General features: G+C 39.5%; 2 protein-coding genes across 13 annotated transcripts in view; one reads left to right on the top strand and one right to left on the bottom strand.

The window, feature by feature from the left end:
- The window catches only part of LOC122405771 (arylsulfatase B-like), a 12918-nt gene extending 8552 nt beyond the window's left edge, over positions 1–4366 (top strand). For 6 of the 7 annotated variants that reach the window (XM_043410727.1, XM_043410723.1, XM_043410726.1 and 3 more), the window contains one exon: positions 13–4366. In XM_043410727.1, coding sequence (XP_043266662.1) covers positions 13–570 — 558 coding nt within the window. In that variant the 3' untranslated portion in view covers positions 571–4366. The remainder of the gene's footprint in view (positions 1–12) is intronic. The other variant, XM_043410729.1, reaches the window with a different exon arrangement.
- LOC122405769 (protein lava lamp-like) lies at positions 2709–20818 on the bottom strand. Of its 6 annotated transcripts, XM_043410717.1 has the most exons (13): positions 20713–20818; positions 20559–20626; positions 19512–19700; positions 18954–19334; positions 18368–18726; positions 17402–18167; positions 16800–16908; positions 14264–14392; positions 5679–14091; positions 5349–5471; positions 5073–5236; positions 4876–4930; positions 2709–4572 (listed from the first exon to the last, which is right to left on the bottom strand). In XM_043410717.1, the coding sequence occupies exons 3-13, from the start codon at positions 19692–19694 to the stop codon at positions 4548–4550; spliced, it is 10707 nt and encodes a 3568-aa protein (XP_043266652.1). In that variant the 5' UTR covers positions 19695–19700; positions 20559–20626; positions 20713–20818; the 3' UTR covers positions 2709–4547. The 6 variants fall into 6 exon arrangements, with proteins under 6 accessions (XP_043266652.1, XP_043266651.1, XP_043266653.1 ...); XM_043410716.1 differs by having other exon boundaries at positions 20559–20811; XM_043410718.1 differs by having other exon boundaries at positions 16842–16908; positions 20559–20811.

Here is a 20818-nt window from a genome sequence, read left to right as displayed (position 1 = left end):
TCATCGATCCAGGTCGCCTGCAATCCGGTCGAATCGCCGTGTCTATTCAACATCAAAGAGGATCCTTGCGAGCACATAAATCTGGCGAAGAAGAGGCCGGTTATTCTTGTTACCCTGGAGGAAGCCTTGCTGAAGTATCGTGTGACCGCCATACCAGAGGCCAACGTTCCAGAGGATCCACAGGGGGATCCGGCATTGTGGAAGGGCGTTTGGGTCAGCTGGAGAGATGCGAATCCTTGGGCTGTCGATAAAACGGAGGATAATTCTACGTCGAGGCTGCCAGGTTCGACGATCGCCGTAATTGCTGTCCTCCTCGGCTTGTTGTTTGTCGCTGTTGTTACCCTCGTTGCGATAAAGAAAGTTAAAAGACCCGATTTACAGCATCCCCGGAACGCTTCTCGACGACGTCAGACGGATCACGAGATGATACCAACGGGCGATAAACACGAGCCTGTTCCACTCACCGAATTCAGGGCCAACCAACAACTCGATTCGGATAAAAATGGCACTGAATTAGAAATCTTAACTAAATTAGGCTCCATCAAAAATCTTGCGAGAAGTATCGAATGACGAGAGGATAAGAGGTGCACGAGAACTGGTGAACAAACATGCACTGTAATCACTATAGTTTACGTTCAGAGACGATAAGGTATTTGAACGTTCAGTCAACTCTATAATCCTGATGGTTCAGACCTTTCTCAATGATATTCGTTCGGTATAAAACTGTGCTTCGATCACTTCATAAACAATGTTTCATACGAATTTAAAATAATGGGCTTTTCCAGAGTTAAGTAAAGGAAAATATCTTCTGTATCGCTGTAGTTTCATCATCAAATTAACTCGTTCTATGATACGATGAACGAAATAGTATATTGTGTACCAAGGAGCTAAAGTGGAACTTTTTAACTCCGAGTGGTGGGAGGTACGAGAAAAAACACTTTTAACTTCTAGGAGTTGAGAGTTCGTTTTCGAGTATCCCCCCACTACTACTTTCTTCGACAGTTAACGCCTATTTTAGGTCTCACAGACACTTTCGAAAAAGAGAGGAAAAGGTGGTTGCGTTATATGAAATACTTATATACTGTCAATTAAGAAAACTGCATGGAATGCAATTATTTACTTGTCAGTTGCGGATATGAGATTATTGGGAGTCTGAGCTTGAGTAAATGTTATGAGATAGACAGCGATCCACACACTGAACGTAATCTGTATTACTATAAAGTAAAGTAAATAATTGTGTGAAACTAGTCAGCACAAGATACTGGAAAATTTAGTTGCAAGCAGAAAAATTTCGTAACATATTTCTGAAACGAAGCACAATTTTGTAATTGAAGTTCCGTTGTTCAAAATGTTTAATAAGCGTGTAAATGTGACTATTTTTCCGAGCAGTATTTTTACCAATTAATTTATAACTCAGAATTTATTATATTTTCAGTATTCGTGTCACCTCCCATTCATTCCTCGAAGACACTCTCAACGATATAAAATGTTATTATACCGTTGGTGAGTGCGCCATGACGTACAAACTTGCGAATTGATGGTTCTCAATGTCAGATTTGTCAAGCAAGTCTTTTGATTATTCGAGACATCGCACTTTTATTTTATCACTGATAGTGGATAAGTATCGTTAATCTCTGCTCTCAACACTTTTTTTTGGCATCGCACGTTTGGACACGAGGGTTATTGGCATTCGGACCAGTTTACAAAAATTTTGAGCAGTCCTCAACGTTTTAATTGCATTTTACGTAATATTCAATTTTCAACCAAGAATCCAGTGAGAGTTTTGTTTATTCTGACGTTCGTCACATTTTTTTTAATTTAAGAAACGTCAGAGAGCAGAACGTAGTTTCGGAAATATTAAAAAACGAGAAGTGTGTACCCACGATGTTTGAGATTCTGTGGATTAAACCTAACAATTTTCATCGATACCATTGAATATTTCATATTTCATGTATACAAATAATTATTGTATCTTAGCAATCTGTTTCATTTGCCCTGTACAAGGACGAGCTGAATGAAGTATTTTGAACTTGATTCTATCAACAAATCAGAAATTTTCATGGGCATTTGAAAAGATGTGGGAAAAAGTTTAATTTTTCCTTTCATTTATTCTCGCATAGATGATAGGATAAGTAAAAATGTTTTTTTTTTTATTTTTCAATTTATCGGAATAGAGAAATGAAAAATCTATTGAGGACTTGAGCTATTTCAACAAAATATTCACGTGATGCTGTAGAGAAAAAATACAAGAATTACGAAAAAACATATACAAGTTCAGTTATTTTTTTCTGTCAAATTCGACCAAACCCAAATTGTACCTATAACACGATTCAAGATTCTAAAGAAATACAAATTACCAGAAATATTAACCCCTTCGCAGTGAGGTGAAAATGAGATTTTTGTGCCATTTTTGTGTTGGAAAAAAATTTCATAAATTTGAGGCATGATGTACCAAATTACAATCGAATCGATGAAGTAGAAATATGTTGCTTTTCAAATGCCCCTATACATATCATGACACAACATTTTTTGCCCCTATGCGTGTCACTCACAGTGAAGGGGTTAAGCGAGCTTCGGTGATTCGATCCATTCGGGTTTTTAACATTCGCACTAATTATAATTCGTCAGCATAAAAGGTATACAAAAATTAATTATGCGAATTAGTGCGAAGAAAAAAGTATACTCAAATGAATAATTTCGATAAAATATTTACAATAAATGCCGCAATCGGCCGTTTATTTCGTCAAGAAATCTTGTAAATTTGTATCTTTTTCTTTTGTTTTGTTCTTCATGTGTCATTATCTTTGTACAAAATTTCGTAATGCACACGAGCAAAAGATTGCACGATTAGGCGTGAATTTCTTGAAAGTGCGCGAAATACACTGTAAATCGAGGGAACTTGAACGGGCATTCTCTGACGATGTCACATTCAAAACTCAAATGTCCCAATAACCGAACGCCACGGATTCGTTTCATCGATATTGAAAATATTGTTTTTAAAAACTTGAATGAATTCGTGCTCAGTCCAAAGAGCATTCCGTCAATGGGACATTCGTGTTAACTGAAATATTGTTATGAACAGGTGGATCAACTTTCGCGTTGTTCGTTTAGTGTGGCTTCGGTAGAGTTTTTGCATAGAGTGTCTCAAAAATTATACTGAAATTTCATGTTGTAATCAGATCTGTGGATTCTGGGCTTTGATTTTTTTCAATTGATAATTCATTCCATTCAAATTAGTAGAATATTTTAAACACACATTATGTTTCTCAAGTGATTCTATTTCTCTGACGAGTTCCGAAGCTCAACATTTCTATGAAACCCAAACGACAATTTACGATCTCCAGATGCACACTGATTTTCAGAAGAATAATATGAAAAACTGAACCAACGAATTGATAATATTTTCCCAATTTTTCAATAATATTCTAAAAGAAATAAACGATTCTCCATTTTACCAAATTCTTCATATGATTCTCAATATGAAAAAGAATTGAACTAACTAAAATCGACTTCATAAGTGCTGAAATAAAACTGCACTCGGTGAAGAAGAAATTCGATTACGTATTCAATAAATAATTTTTTGGTTAACCAGTTTCATATCGATTTCCACATACAAATATCATTTTTTAAAATGAAAGATAAAATTCGAAAGATGCCGAGGATTTCACAAACATTACTCAAATCAATAGCAACATAATTTCGATCGTGTTAAATTTTTAGTGATTCGAATAAGTAAAACGCGCACCTAATTAGACGAAGTTAATGCTGTGCACTATCAAGAAAAATTCAATAAAATTGTTAATGAACGTTCCAAGCTCACGACTCACACTCCTCGATCAATAGACATTATGCGCAGAACAGTTAAATCGATAATTGATGAAATTTAATTGGAAAAAAAAAAAAAATGGAAATGGAACTTTTTTCGGAAATTCCACAATCTGATTATGACAAAAAATTTGAGGGAGACTTTTGAGTTTTGAGACACTATGAATACTCGTATGAATGTGCATATGTATTTACGCACGCACATTTTGTAGTTTTTCTGACCGCACAGCGATTGATCATGTGACACTCTCCCAAATTATTACAATTGTCGAATCACATTCACACATACATAAGCGGTTCTGTGTGTGTGTGTATGTATGTGTACATATTTATATATTATTAACGGATCTATACAATTCACGCGAGACAGTTATACTTGCATGACGATTTTACCTATTTTCGTACAATTAACACATTTCTGTGATACTTCAAAACGAATATTGAAACTATACAAATGATTGCCAGCCACTGCGCCAATGAGGCATTGCAAACCAAAAGAAATCTATGAACATAAAGAAAAAATAAACAATGAAGGCACCTTCTTCCCGCGGGATTCTCACACGACGTCCCTCACACGAGCAAAGCAGTAAATTCTCTGGAATTGCAGTCAAACCTCTTGCAGTCTCTTCACGAAGAGAATTTTGTTTTGGCAGTTGGTTATGGTTTTCGGAATGTCTCCAGGACACAAGGAAGACAAAAAGCTCGAGATTTTCGGCCCTCCATCACATGTGTACCACTTTTGGTGTACTACAAATATTAAAATTGACATAGAGAAAAGTGGGAAGGAATATTTGCTTCAGGTTTTCATTCAAAGTCACCGTTCTATAAACTCAGTGTTCTGTAGTAAGCTTTCCAAAAGGTCCAACTTCATGTTGACCTGAATACTTCTAGCCACTGAACTAAAGAAACAAAATTATTAAAAAACCAAATATTCTCACAAAAATTTTCACAAAATTTCGGTTCAATTCGAGGTCGGACCCTTTTGAAAGTTTATCCAAAAACATGAATTTCTCATAGAAATTTTCAAGAGTACAAAAATTAAATTCGTACCTTTTACCCCATAGCCAATTGATTAGCACGCTCGACTGACTCTGAACGTCCCGGGCTGCAGGATAAGAAAACATTGATGAAGATCGTTCAGGAGAAATGAATCGTTGGTATCGCATATTTCATTGCTGCATATCATAGGAGGCGATGAAATAAAATATTTTACAAAGCGATCTAATTGACTAGCTCATTTTACGTACAGAGAGTGTAATTGGCATTGACCAATCTTGCAGCAGCTTCCGGTGGCAGGGTGTTCAATACATCACGATGGGCTAGCAAAGACATTTGCTGATTATGCCTCATATCACGATCGTCCAAAAGACGAACGTCCCTTCTGTGTCCCGTGTTATGCAACTGCGACAACCTACAAGGAACATGTCTAGCTTTTTACAGGTGCTTTATAACGAGCTTCTTGCTTTATATTTGTAACTACCATGAAATTTCAAGTACAAAGATGAATGAAAAATATCGCGCACTTTTTTGCTACTGCTTCCAAATTCTCTAAAGCGCTTGGATTATTGGGGCCCACAAATGTAGAAGGGAACCAGGTACGATCGTCAAGTTTCATCAATTTTTTCGGTGGAAACTCCATGGAATTGCTTCGGAGAGAGAGGGACATGTGTAATGAATATGAGAGTGTCAAAGCTCAGCTTTTATTGGAATTTTAATGGGGAAAACACACAGGGAAAGAGCGTGGCGGATATGATGCGAAATATTGGATTTAATACTTTGAGCAATAATATCAGAAGATTGAATGAAAAAGGAAAAAGTTACAAAACGGATTAATTGAAATCTGGGATACGTACTTTTGGGCGAGTGCAATTTTCTCTTCGTTGGGTGTATCGATCGCTTCTTTGGCGATTTCGACGGGTCCAACGGATTTGGATGGCGAGGGTTTTTCGACGATTGGTTCAACGTCGCCGATATCGTGGTTGGGATCGCTCGATCTGGCCTCGTTCGGTAAAACTCTACGCAATTCTTCGTTGACCCTAATTGCATTTGAAAGTCTCAATTGGAGGGTATCACGTTCCTCGAGAAGTTGCATAAGTTCGTGAGTTAATTCTTCACAGCGTACGTCACGTTGATGAAGCATGTACAAAGCAATGTCGAGTTCGTTGGACGATCGTTCCAAGGCAGCTTGATTCGATGACGGAGTATCGCCTGTTCGGGTGCTTTCAAGTTCGCTCATCGGCAATTCTTTGTTCAAAACGTTTTTGAGTAGCTCGCACTCTTTACTGGTATTCTCGAATTTCTGATGGATCTTCAAAATCTCATGCTCTTTCGAGGCAAGCTGTAACCTCAAGTCGTTTATTTCGACCTCGGCGTTCTCATAACGGTCGTGTAACTCTTTGAATCGTTCTATTCTTTCATCGATTTCCATCTTGAGAGCTTGTATCTCGTCTTCGGCATCACGGAGCCTAATATTTTGAGGGTCTTCGAAGAATCTTCTCGTGTTATCTTCGGACTCATCCTCCATCATCGAATTCAATTGTCTACTCTGATATCGCGGCTGAGTCGCAGATTCTTCTCTGGCTTGGCGCTCTCTAGCCAGTTCTTGTAAGGTCGCTTCAAGAGTTTGCTCGACTTTCATTTTTTCATCGTACAGCATGTTCACCTGATCCTGTAGAGCTTGGATTATTGCTGGATAAGTACTTTCGCTCAATTGGTATTTGTAATCCTCGATTTGCTCGTTTTTGCTGCTCAACTCGTGCCTCAACTCGTCGACGATTATTTGGAGCTTTTCAATTTCGTCCCTCGTCGCGTTGACGCTCGACGAATCGTCCGTCGAACTCTCCTTCGATTCTGCGATCGTTTCTCTCGAATGTGTCGTCACAATTTCGTGAATTTTCTGCTCTAGATTTACAACAGTTTGCTGGAGGCTCGCGACTTGACTATTCTTCTCGTTTATCTCGCGATACAATTGTGCAACGGCTTCTGATTCTCTGCTCGTCAACTCGTTTATCGTTCGCTTCAGACTCGCCTCTCGATCTTCTATTTCACTAAATCTTCTGTTCGCTTCTTCGATCGTATCGGCTGAAGACTTTTGCAAATGTCCGATGACTTCGTTCAGTCGGTTGACCTCCAAAGCGTACTTTCTAACCTCATCTTCCTCTCGGAAGAGTTCTTGCTCCTTGCCGGAGAGTTCGGACTGCAATGATTCGCGGTGTGAGCGACTTTCGACGAGCGCGTTGTTCAAACGTTCGATTTCCTGTTTCATATTTTCTACGTTACCGAAACACGTCGATCTCTCATGTTCGACCTTGGCCAACTCGTCCTTCAATCCAGCGATCTCCACATTTTGCTCGTTCAAACGTGACTCGCACTCGAGAACGTAACGATGCGTTTCCTCGTTCTTCATGGACATTTCACGCGTGTGATTCAGTGTCAGATCCTCGAAAGTTACGAGAGCCTCTTTCCGGTCAGCCTTCAACCTCTGTATTTCACGTTTCAATTCAGCGACTTCTTGTACACGGGAATTCAAAAGTCCGCTTAATTCTGTCATCGAGCCTTCCAAACTCGCCAATCTCTCGGCAGTCTCTTCGTGAGCTTTCGTTCTTTCGATCAATCGGTTCTTCTCCTCGGTTGAAATTCGCAAAGTTTCTTCAAGTTTTTCCATCTCTGAACTCATGGATTGAAGTTGGTCTCGCATTTTCGTGATTTCCAGATTAGAAGTTTCGGTTTTTTGATCAATTTCAAAATTCAATTTATCGTGGATTTGTTTGAGGGCGGTTATTTGTTGTTCAGAATTTTTCGCTTCTTGATCGTGAAGCTTCATCAATGATTGATGATCGTTTCGAGTATCGTCGAGTTCCTTTTGAATCTGGCTATTGCGTCTCGACAATTCCTCGATTTCTTTGGCACTCTCGTTCAATCGATCATTGAGTCTGGACTCGCCAGTTAATCGCGTGGATTTTTGTTCCTCAAGTACTTTTTGCAGCTGCTCGTTCTCGGCTGCAAGAGCTTCAATTTCGTCCCGCAACTCGTCAATCTCAGCTTTGTACTTTTCGCAGAGGCAATCAGCGGTTTTAATGGGAGGAGCTGCGCTCTGCAGAGGTTCCACGAGCTTCGTCTCCGCCTGTTCTTGAACTTGGACAGCTTGAGGCGTTCGATTTTCTTCGCTGTACTCGTCACGACTTTCACGGGACTGCCAATCCATCGATTCTAATTTGTTCGACAAATCTTTTGCTCGTATTTGCAAAACTTGGACTTCCATGTCTTGTCGTTCTTTCATCTCGACCAATCGTTCATTCGCAGCTCCAAGGACGTCGATTCTCTTCAATAAATTATCGCGTTCTAGACTGGCCCTCCTCGTTTCTTCTTTAGCCTCGTTCAAGGCGCTTTCTAATTTATTTATTTGCAATTTCAACTCTTCCTCGATCGCGGTATCGAGATCGCCGAACGAGACACTCGCTTTCTGGATCTTCAATTGCTGCTGAAGACTTTCATTCTGAATTTTGAATTCTTTAAGCTTCTTCACGAGCTTGCCACTCCGAACTTGTGTAGTTTTTATCTCCTCCGTGAGCTTTTCTTTCTCCGTTTCAAGATCTCGGATCGTATCCTCCAGCTCAGCTATTTTAGCGTTCAATCGTCTCTCGAGACTCGGTAAAAGTGTGTCGCCAGTAAAGTGATGACCGTGAGTTTCGGCCAGCCGAGCGTCTTCGGCGTTCCACGACCACATTTCGTCGTCCATTTTCGCCTCTTCGTCCCAAGCGCTTTCAGAAACGATCGGAACTTCGACTTCCGAGGATTGAGCTTTTCGTAGCTCTGCTTCATCGCTGATTGTTGATTGATCAACCTGAGATGTCTCCAGCGTCTCGACGGTCTGCGATTTTTCATTATCACCGGGTCCCTTTGTTTCTCTCATTCGTAACGAAGTTTCCAATTGCATTTTCAACTGATCGTTTTCGCTGAGTGCTCGATCGAGCGAGGCTTGAAGATTTCTCAAACGTATTTCCTCGTTGGAAGATGCTTTTTCCATCGACTCTTGCATCTCCTCGAGAGAGCGAGTGAGATCGTTGACTTGGAGTTGCTTGATGTCGCGTTCGCGATTAATTTGGTCCACGCGTTGTTCCAGTTCTTGAATTCTCGTCGAATCATTGGAATTTTTGAGCTCTTCCTCCAACGTGGAAATCCGCTGTTTGCAGTTATCCAAGGCAGTGAGCAGCTCGCTCCTTTCGTTCAGTGTCGCATCAAAATATTGTTTTATCTCCACGAGTCTCTCGTTTATGCTCGGAGATACTTCGTTGAGGTAGGACAAAGCTTGGAGTTGTTCTGGCCCGAATTCCCTGGGAATTTCATTAAAGATAGAGATTATGAGATCGAGAGTTTTCCCGGAGCGAGCATTTTCGATTTGCAAGTGTTCCAACTTCCCAACGAGTTCCGTATTCTCCGCTTTCAATCTTTCAATCACCCCGTTATTTCCTCTGTGACCAAACTGCTCAGCGAGTTGTGCCCCGACGTTGTTCAACTCCAAATTCAATGAGTCGATGTGTCGATTTCTCTCGTCCAGCAATTGCTGAACTTGTGCTAACTCGGTTTGCAGTGTTTGACAATTATTGAGCGCAGTCTCCAACTCTCGGGAATTTTGGGCGCTCGTTTCTCGGACGATTGACTCGAGAGCAACGATCTGTTCGCCCAGTTGTTTAACTTGTTGCGAGAGGGCAGCATTTTCGAGGTCTTTGGTCGTCAAGGCGTTACGAAGATCAGCGAGTTCCCTCTGCTCGTTCGCATTCGAGGTTGGCGACGGACCGAAGAGCTTTTCCGCATCGAATAATTTTGGAGCATCCGCTTTTTCCTCAGCGAAGAAACTGCTCGCGGCTCGAGGTTCCCGCTTGTTTGAGTCGACTTCGACGAGTTTAGAATTTTCTTCTTTGTATTTTTCGACGTCAGCCTGCAGCTGGAGGATTCTTTGCTGGAAACTAGCAGCCTCTTCTCGCAGCGAAGTTATTTCAGCCTCAGCTCGACTCCGGGATGTGGTCAAATCGTTGCAAGTTCGTGTCAGTTCGTCGTTGTATAATTCCAACTGTTGAATCTGCGATCTTGCCCCACCGAGCATCTCGTCATGGCGATTTTTCATGGCCTCAATTTCAGCTCTCGCATTTTTCAATTCGTTATCGCAAGTTTGCAAATTATCGCGAATTTCTTGGCTGGAAGGATCAACTCTTGGTGCATCATGGGACCCGGTGAGTTCGTCCTCGACGGCGACCGTTCTTTCGCGTAAAGCAGCATTGAGTGCTTCGAGACTGACGATTTTTTCGTTCAATTCTTCATTCTCGCGAATCTTGTAGTTCAAGTTGTCGCTGAGCTCAGCGTTTCGAGCCATGAGAGCGTTGTATTGGAAAGCGAGATCATTGCTGTCGCGGGATTCCTCGTGGTTGCGAGATCGCGAAGTCGATTGATTCATGAGGTCACTCACCCTCAGGGATTCCCTCATGTGCACGAAATTGCCGATCGAATTGGCGAGCTCGTTGTCGAGATTCTCGATCTCGGCGTCACGCTCTTGTAATTTAGCTTCTAAAGCTTGAACGACCGTGTGGCATTGATCGCAGTGATCGCAGGATTCCTTTTCGTCGTTTCTCGCTTGTTCGTCCTTCGCGGGAGCTTCGTTTCGACGGAGAATTTCTGTTTCGCGTTGCAATTGGTCCAGCAGAATCTTGCTCTCTGAAGCTTCTTTTTCTGCGTTCTCGAGTCTTTCGTTGATCTGCGTTTGCTGCGAGGCCAACATGCCATTTTCCGTTCTCAGGGTCTGGATCAAGTTCAAATGCTCGACGTATTCCGACTCCATGACCTGCATCCGGACCCCGAGTTCTCTCGCCTTTTCTTTGGCTTCTTCGAGGACTCGCTGTCTCTGGGATTCCTCAGCGAGCGCAACTTCACGCTGCCTCTCGTATTCTCCCATCAAACTCTCTTTAGCTGCTCTCTCCTCCGCCAATTCAGACGAACGCGCATCCATTTCCAAACGCAAAGCTTTCATCTCGTCCAGCATTCCTTCCACTTGGGACATGAGAGCTGCTATCTTTTCTGACGAATTTTCCAACTCGCTTGACAAACTGTCTGCTCTGTTGAGAGACTCTGACGCTTCGCTACGCACGGAATTCAACTCTTGCTCGAGACCCAATATCACGTCGTTCTTTTCGCAAAGAATACCTTCGTCTTCTTTAATCTTCAAGTTCAATGCATCCTTTTCATCCTTCTCCGATATCCACTTCTCCTCGTACTCCGCCGCTTTAGCCTCGTTCTCTGCAGCTTTCGTCTCGAATTCCGCTGCTTTGACCTTGAGCTCTGTGGCTTCGTTCTCCAACCTGGTGATTTGAGATACGAGCTCTTGAATTTGGGCCTCGAGACTGGTTGCTTTGCTCTGAAATTCACTGACTTCGAACTCGTATTTGGATGCTTTCTTTTCGAGCACAGCATTTTGGATCTCAAGTTCGGTGACTTTTGCCTCGGAATTCGTGGCTTTTGCCTCAAATTCGGCGAGTTTGATGCCAAGTGCTCTCGCCTCGGCTTCGAATTCTGCAGCTTGAATCCCAAGTTCCGTTGCTTTCGCCTCGAACGTCGAGGCTTTCGGTTCAAGGTGCGCGACGTAAGTCTCGAGTTCTGTGACTTTTGTCTTAAGGTCACCGAGTTCGGCCTCGAGTCCTGCGGCTATGGGCTCCAGCTCCATGGCTCTCGCCTCAAAAGCTGACGCTTTGGACTCGTACTTTGTCGCTTTCTCCTCGAGCTCCGAAACTTTGGCCTCGAGTTCTGCAGCTTTAGCCTCAAGCTCTTCGTACTGGGCTGATTTCTTCTTCAAATTAGCGGCCAAAATTTTCCTCTTTTGCAGCTGTGTTTGCGTGTTATTTTCAGATTCTAACAGCTTTTCCTCCAGCTCGTTGACTCTTCGTTCCAGGTCGATCTTCACGCTTTCCGTCACATTTTGTCCAACGAGAATTTCTTTTTCGATCAATTGTTCTCGACAAACTTCCAATTCCAATTTTCTCGACTCAAGTTCTTGCACGATTTTCAGCTTTTCCGTTAGCTCTGCCTGCAGAGTTTCGCATTCGGAAGTTTTCGCGTTAAGATCTTCGATGAGATCCTCTAATCGGCGATTCAACATTTCAACGTCTTCGGTGTGCTTGTTTTTGAGCAATTCCATCATTCTGTAAGCATCGCCCAATTCTACTTTGAGATTTTCGGCAAACTTTGTGTTTTCGTCGAAACTATTGTGCAGTGATTGAATTTTCATTTCGAGAGCGTTTTTGGCAATGGTTAAATCGTTTATTTGATCTTCCGAGTGGAGTTTTTCCTTCTGGAGTAGAGCAACTTGGTCGTTCTTTGCGGCTAATTCGACACGCAAATGTTCAATTTGTGCGTTCGAGTTTTCTATCATCGTTCGCAAATTTTCGTTTTCCTTCAAATAATCGTTCATCGTTCTCTTGATTTCATCGAGAAGTTGCTCGTTGTTCGCTTCCTTGGCAGCTTTCGTCGAAAGTTCTTCTCGCAGGAGGCCGATTTCTGCATTTGCTGCGGAAAGTTGTTCCTCGTTCACGATTTTTGCTGCTTTCAAACTCTGAATCTCCTCATTCAAAGTGAGAATTATCGTAGCGTTTTCTTGCAGCTGAATTCGTCGCTCGTTCAACTCTTCCTGCAAACTGTCGATGTTTATCATCTCGTTTTGCAGCAGAGTATATTTTTCATGCAACTCTTTATCTTTGTTTTGCAAAAGTTCTTGAAGTTTCGATATTTCTTCTTCCTGTTTGAGGGCAGCGACTTGATTTTCGTCCAAGCGATTGGAGAAATTGGCGATCGTCCGGTCGAGTTCCTCCTTCAAGGCAACCGCAATCGCGTCTTTTTTCTTCGTTTCTTCGGCCAATATTTTATTTTCATCTTGCAAGATTTTCAAACCTTCCTCGATCGCGATTTTGCCAGATTCTAAAATTTCCATTTTTCTTTCCATTGTTTCGCATTTAAATTTCCATTCCTCAATGATTCCGAAACTTTCGGTCAACTCGCGTTGCAAATTTTCGGCGGAAACCCCGCTTGCTTCGTATTCGCCAATTCGCTTAATCCGCTCTTCCAATTCAGTCTCTTTGTCCGTCAATTTGGTCTTCATTTCGTCGATCAATTCCGTTTGTTCGGCGATTAATTTACGGCAATTGTCGATCTCGGTTTCGAGCGCTGCGATTTTCGCCTCTGTTGTCGATTTCGCGATATTTTCCTCTTCGCGATCCCTGTGACACGTTCTTTCCGTTTCAGTGAGCTTTTCAACGTTTTCACTCAACTCGGCGCTCTTTTCTCTCAGTTTAACGAGCAAATCTTCATTTTCGACGCTCAATAAATTCATTTGAGAATTGAGCTGTTCGATGTTCGTTTCCTGATGTTGGTTAGCGTCTACAAATTTCTGCAGCTCGTCCTTTTCCTCGGATACTCGTGACAATCTTTCCTGTACTTTGGTGAGTTCGATCACCAAATCGTTGTTCTCACGAACGAGATTTTCTAATCGACCATCTTTTACCGCCGAGTCTTCGGAGCGGATTAATTCAGAGGTTTCTCCGATTTGTCGAGCCGATAAATTGTCCATTTTCTCTTCGAGTTTAGTGAGTTTAATGACAAGTTCATTGTTCTCTCTCGTAAGAATATCAATTCTCGAGGAGCTGTCGACGTGTTCAGGAATTTTTTCGAAAGATTCTGTTGAGCCTGTGTCCGAAGAACCTTTTTCCTCGAATTTGTTCAATCTCGTGACCAAATCGCTATTTTCACGAGACAACAAATCAATTTTCTTCACGAGTTCTGATCTGTCGGTGTCGTTAATAGTCTCGAAAGATTCGGTCGAACCAACGTTCGAACGTGTTGCTTCTTCGAGTTTCAACAGTTTTTCTTCCAGCTCAGCGTTTCTTACCGACAACGCTTCGATTTTCTTCGTCAATTCGTTTCGGTCTTCGTGGATAGTTTCGAACGATTCCGTCGAACCAGCATCGGACGATGGCTTCTCTTCGAGCTTGGCGATTTTCTGCACCAACTCGTGATTTTCCTGTGTCAGCGCTTCTATTTTTCCGAGCAAATCTTCGCTCGTTTTTTCATCCGACGGCGTCAACGTCGCATTCTCGTTGTGCATTTTGTGCAAAGATTCCAGCTGTTCCTCCATATCAACGACTTTCATTTCCGCACTGACGCGGAGATTTTCCGACTCTGCGTTCTCAGCCTCCAGCGCTGAAATCTCTTGCTTCGCGGCGTGTAGATCTTGAAACATAAACAAACGAAATTAGAACAGATTCACTCTATTGGGCGTGTAACTTTATTTTCACCGATGTATTTACCATTCGAATAACTCAATTCAATGAATAGCTAACACAAATGACGAAAATGACAATTTCATTACTACTTCTATTAAACTGTAGAAAAAATACTTTACCTTGCATGAGATCTAGCTTTTGGTTTTCTAAGATGGCAATGGCTTCGACGTGAGCTTGGATATCGTTGGCTTGTGCAGAGACCCTACTTTCTAGGTCGGCAATGCGGTCTTGCCAGTCTCCGGCTGAAGCTGTGCATACCGTTCAATATCGAAATGTTTTACGTGACACAAAATTATACTCAGTTTACGAACGAACAAAGAGTAGCAAAAAAGCAAGTATTTGAAGCAAATACTCAAACTTGCATTGGATAAGATCGAGTATCGATCGTTTGTAATTCAAATATAATTACAACTCACGTCACACATTTGAAAATCATCCAACTCGTAAGCGGTCAAGCTACTGACGATTTTGTCAAAAATGTTCATTTTTACAAATCCCATCGAATCTACGATTTAAACTCCAAAAATACTTTTTTTTTTTAATGAAAAATAAAAAATCCACTTCTTCATCACGCAGATGAACGAACTTGAATAAAAATGAAAAAGGTCATTGAGAAACGAACGTGTTGATGGACGTGTGAAAAACAGTCTCAGCCCAACCGCTGACGAGCGCATTTTCAAATTTCCAGCCTGGAAAGATATAACAAACATTTCTCCCTAACAATTATTACATCAAACGACTCAACTAACAATTTCACTTGCTAAATACATTCATCCAGGTACAAAACTGTTAGCAAATTAGCTGTAATGTTAGGAATTTTTAGTTTACTCAGCTTGAGACTCAATTATTGAAAACGGCAGAACTAGAAAATGTTCGTTTCATTTAATCAAATGCATCAATCAAATTTTCACCCATGGAAACAACATTTTTCATGTAAAACATGTAATAATTAAAACAGAAAAAATAGCACAAATTTTTTGTGCTGTAATTTCAGTTCTTTTACCGCTTCATTCACAAATAAATGAGCCAGGATAAATGAATTCATTATTGTAATCCTTCTGATCGAAATATGGAGAAAAAGTGGTTTTCCATTTCATTGATACTGACAAACGACATTTTCCCACTTTATAAAAGCATCTTGTGCTTCGTACTTTTTCTATGCTAACACGTGTAAAGCAGTAAGGGAAAAGCTCGACGGAATTTCAAATTTTTGGGGCTTTTCCTGATGATGACAATATCTCCAGCGAAAAAAAAAATAACTCCTAAGAATTCTGGTGTTTTAGTCGAAATCATACTTAGGAAAAGCCTCAACGATTAAGAAACGTCAACGGGGCCTCTCTCCTACTTTTTATTTCGAGATAAATCTTTCAATCAACATCCAATCAAATGTACCTAATTACGGGGTATCCACACATACAGTAATCAAACATCAAGAGGATGGAAGCTCGATAAAAAATTCAATCAATGTGACCGATTTCAATCGTCACTAATTTTTAATGTCTTCGTTGATAGGCAAATATTATTAAAACCTTGAAAAATTTCGTGAATGTATCCGATAAATTTGACACTGTTACGTTCAGAGAGGAATTTGTTGTCAGGACCGAATAATCTGATTTCCACAAATTTTTAAATTACGTAACAAAATTTGATTTCAATGTAGGAATTGTGTGAAGAAAAAAATGTTTCACGTCAGATAAAATAATCCGTTATAGTTTGATTTATTTTCTTACATTTCGATGGCTAAACTCGAGCTTAATTCCAGCTCAATAGAATTGCAATCGATTGTCCCCTTAATATTTGTTAGTCATCTTGTTAAAAACGAAAGCTCTCTCGAACCAAATAACAACGGAACTGTCCTGACAACACTTTCGGAATAAATAAAAATAATCACTTATCTGTAAGACACTGTAAAATATGCATGCAAATCGTTAAAGAAAACAACTAAAAATTTGTTTCCTCCTCGCAATCTCACGTTCGTATTTTTGGTCAACGTCCAAAAAAAAACCAACGATAAGATTGTCGTTAAAATTATATCCTACGTCCATTACTTCTACAAATCGAGCGCAGTAACCTTTGACAAGTAAAAAAGTAGGTACCACAGGTCACTATTAAACGTTGAGTAAAATAATAAACACAAAAAATATGTATAAAAAAAAAAATATGTACATGTGATGAGAACATAAAAAAAAGTCAATGGTAGCATTTTTAAAACGGAACGGAATGCAGTAGGAAAGTCCATCACCAAAAATCGAAATAAAAAAAATTAATAAATAAAATAATTATATCTCAAGGGAAGCATCAAACTATGGATCCCATCGACCGCGGATTATGAAGCATATTATTATCATTATTTTCACGCCCTTAACGTATCAACAAAAAGTACAAGACAATTTGACCAAAATCAAAAGAATTTCAGACCGAAAACAAAGAGAAAATTAAAAATAAAACCGAACGTTGTTCTCGTATGTGTGAAAAAAATATTAAAAAATATTTTGTTGCACCGTGACGCTAGGTAAATGTAAATAAAATGAAATTTTAACTGAGATAGCCAGTTACGATGCGAAACAATTGAACAATAATTTGTTTTTTTTTTGGAATAATATAAATAAATCGATTGATAACGACGGCACGACAATATTCCGCCCTGGTTCCTACCTTTAAGCTCGTCAAAGTCTACCAGACTCAGCTGAAGGTTACCTTTCTCCTCCTCCAGTAGCGCCACTTGGTTTCCTAATTTCACTAGCTCGGCATTCGTGTCGGACACCTTCAAATCCGCGTGACAATGAAACAAAGCACATTTATGAAACCCTTAATTGATGAATTTTCATTTGAATCTTCATCTGAATACGGAATGAATTTTTAATTCATTCACAACAAATTATGCAGAATGAATTTCGAATGAACGTCAACAATTCATTCGAATTTTTTATTTTTTTACACTCTGCAATTTTGAGAAATTTTCATATGTTACGGTACTCAGTTCTCTATAGAAATATGCTGTTCTAAATTTTTTTTGCTGACAGTTATCTCGGAAATGATAAAGTTATTAAATAACGGAAATGAATGAAAAAAAATTTGTCACCGTAGTTTTCAAACATCGTCATAGAAATTGTCGTTCAAAATTAATGTTGATATTGTATAGAAGAGGGAAGAAAACATTTGGAAAAGCTATGGGATTAAATATGCGTTGAGATAAAGAAATATAGCGTCAACAATTTATCTTTAAAAATCAATCCTTCGTAGAAATAGTTTCGTACCATTTTGAAGTTCTCTAGTTGTTTTTGCAAGTTTCTGAGCTTGCTCTTGTGCTGTGCTTTCAATTTGATCATACTTTTATTCAAATCATCTAGTTCCTTCTTAAGTTTTTGAACAACAGCGTCCTCCTTGGCAGATTCACTGTGGTCGGGTATTTTAGCTCTCAATTCGTTTTTCTCAGTTTCGAGATCGTTGTTTAGTCGTTCAAGGTCGTCGATTTTACTCCTGAACTCATCGTTTCTTGTGACAAGTTCATCAATTTGCTTTTGCAATTCAGCTTTAGATTCTTCTTCGAGAAGTTGGTTCGAATTTTTGAGTTCATCGATAAGAGTTTCGAGTTCGGCTATCCTGTTGTCTTTCTCAATAATCAAACCATTTCCATTCGATGATTCGCGGCTGACTATTTTCTCCTGCAGTTCACCGATACTCTTTTGTAACTCGAATTTCTCGTCCTGAAGTGCAAGATTACTGCGCTCTAGTCTCTCGATCTTGTATTGCAAGTCAGAAATTTCCGGAGCTGATGTTATACCAGCACCGGATTCCAGTTTGTATATCTTTTCTATCGCTTCGGCCAACTTTGTTTCCTTTTCTTGCAATTGTTGCAATAAATTATCATTTTTTTCTCGAAGGGACGTTTCAATCAGCACGAAATTTTCTTGCATTGATCTCATTTCGTTCTTCGTATCGGCTAACGTGTCAATAGTCGTACGAGACAAACTTGCACTTGCGTTTTCCGCCAAACGTTTTTCCTCCATTTCTTGCTCGTACCTGTGTAAAGAACGAATTCATTAATTTTTCAACTGCTCGACCAAACGTGCACATTTCATATTTAAATTTTTATCAAGTATTCACACAAACTGACAGCTTATAACTCATTCATAAAAAATAAAAAATTCATCTTCCACAGAGTTATATTTACAAGTGGGAAATTATTCATGTATGCATTTATAAAATGAAGCTCATTTGACCTATTGACTGTTTCTTCTAAATGCGTGACTCGTTCGTTTCTTTCCTGGAGTTGTTCCAAGAGATTTTCGTTCTTGACTCGTAACGAAGACTCGATGAGAACAAAATTTTCCTGCATCGTTCGCATCTCGTCTTTTGTATCTTCCAACGTGTCCAACGTGCTTTTTCCTTTTTTCGATAGATCGGCGGACATCAGAGTAACGGCTCTTGTTTTCGACTCGATAACTGAATCTTTTTCTTTCAAATTATCCTGTAAATCTATTACCAAAGCTTCGAGTTCCAATATTCGATTGTTCAGTTCGACTACTTTGTTGTCAGTGTCCGGAAACAATGCTACTTGTACGTCCAAAGGCGCAACAATCTAAAAAAACGTAGAAAGGTTATTTTAGTAGTTTTTTTAATGAGTGCTGCATATTGGAATAAATATTCATATTATAATGGAAAAATGAATCTCATGGCGATTTTGTATCTATAAGATTCTGAAGACTTTCAAAGTTTATGATTGCGAGTTTAGATATTTTCACATATCTTATTAACCGTAAGAATTCGAAAAAAAAAATCAGGTGTCAAATAAAATGTTAAGCAAACCTGTGAAGTTATCAGAACTGGCTTAACAGGGGTGACAGTGGATGGATCTTTTTGTGATTCAGCAATTGATAGATCAGTTTGATCCATTTGTTGCCTGATGGCCTCAACTTTCTCCTCAACAGCTCGTTTACTTTCGGTCATCTCTTTACTGCGTTGTTCGAATATCTTGCGATTTTCTGCAAGTTTTCGTTGGAGCAGCGACGATTTAGCTTTGGGAGTTTTGGCTTGACTGATGTCATCGACAGCATCTTCCTTCGAGCCTCCCATATCAACATCATCTTTGGACTTAGGGGTCGTTTCAACGGAAGAAGAGCCTGCATCTCTGCTTCGTCGAGATCGCTTACTTCTGGATTTTATTTCCGATAATTTACTTGCATATCCCTAGAAAACCAATAATAAGTTATATGGTAATTTATTCTCAAAAAAATCAATTATTCAAATTATTATGACAAAATTATTATTAGAATTTATCCCATTCAGATAAAGTATCCTTATTGGAGATCAAAAGAATTTGACAATTTCCTCAAGGGTTAACTCAATTTGTAATTTCATCATTACCTGCAACTCCTCCTCTTTCTTCTTCAAGTCTTTCTTGGTCTTCAACATGATGTCTTTGAAAGTCTCCAGCTGGCTTTTGTTATCTTCACAAATTTCTTTGACATTGGAAGAAGGATCTCCTCCAGATTTGGAAGACCCAGCAACTTCCATGTTATCAGGAGGTTCTTCAGGAGCGCTCCACATTGCAAACTGGATAAATAAAAATAGAACTAACCACTTCATATTATGTACTTAGATTCTCACTCTGTTGTTACAATTAACAACTGACTATGTTTTTAAACAATATTATTATTCAATAAAATCAATGGCAGTGAAAGTTACTACGATGTGGCTAGACACGATGTCACCCACTGTTCTCAATTCTTAGTTACTAATTGGATATATCGGCGACTGAGGTAAAGTATAATTACATTAGCATTCTCGCGCATAGATTCAACATTCCTGGATACTCTAGTTACACCTGTTCTGGCTGCAGCTGAAGTTGCAAAGCCTTTCTTAATTCATTGTTTATCAAGCTTTTTTCTCAACTATTGAATAAACCCAAATTCTCTGTTTATTTGTATAAAAATATAGATTTTTGAAATGTTTGATAATTTCATTATGTTTTCCCTCATTGAACGAGATAACTATAAATTGCATATAAAAATGTATAATTTCAATTGACAAAAACTGTTATCGTTTGTATAAACAGTGGCAATTGAAACCAAAACTTGGGCATGAATATGAAAATTTGGTAGATCTAGAATGATGTATAAAAGGCTGGAATAAATCCATGGTGAAACGTAGATAAAAATCTGATGAATTGGTTATATAGTCATCAAACTTAAACCATTCCATAGGGAATATTTTCCTTTATGTGGCAATAAAATGACGTAATCGAGTTCGCGTGAAACATCAAATTCAACGTCCCTAGAGGTTATGTGACATGTACAGAGATCGTATTGAATATTTTCAATAAGTTTCCAAGCATATAGTGGTGCTGATAAAAAAACAATGTTAAAAGTACTTTTGGAATTACGTGACGTCAATTCGCTTTCCTAGAATTACCTTTATTTACTGTTTTCGAGATGTCAAGATGGTAACACGTCACATTTCCCAGGCATATTCCTGCCAATCTGTCACAGAACCACAAGATTCATTACTTCATCACAAAAACACGTCCAATATTTTAACAACACTGAGCTTCATGTAAAATACTAACTGGTAATATTATATTACGCGTAATAACTAATTAACGAATTAAGAAAACGCAAAACTTTATTAACATTGCCCGGAAATTGTTGGCCCGTGCAGGAGCGACACGAGAC

The sequence above is a fragment of the Venturia canescens genome, chromosome 2 (assembly GCF_019457755.1).
Source record: "Venturia canescens isolate UGA chromosome 2, ASM1945775v1, whole genome shotgun sequence".
Classification (NCBI taxonomy): Eukaryota; Metazoa; Arthropoda; class Insecta; order Hymenoptera; family Ichneumonidae; genus Venturia; species Venturia canescens.
Note: the sequence above shows the minus strand (reverse complement) of the source record. Positions and strands in the feature narration are given on the sequence as shown.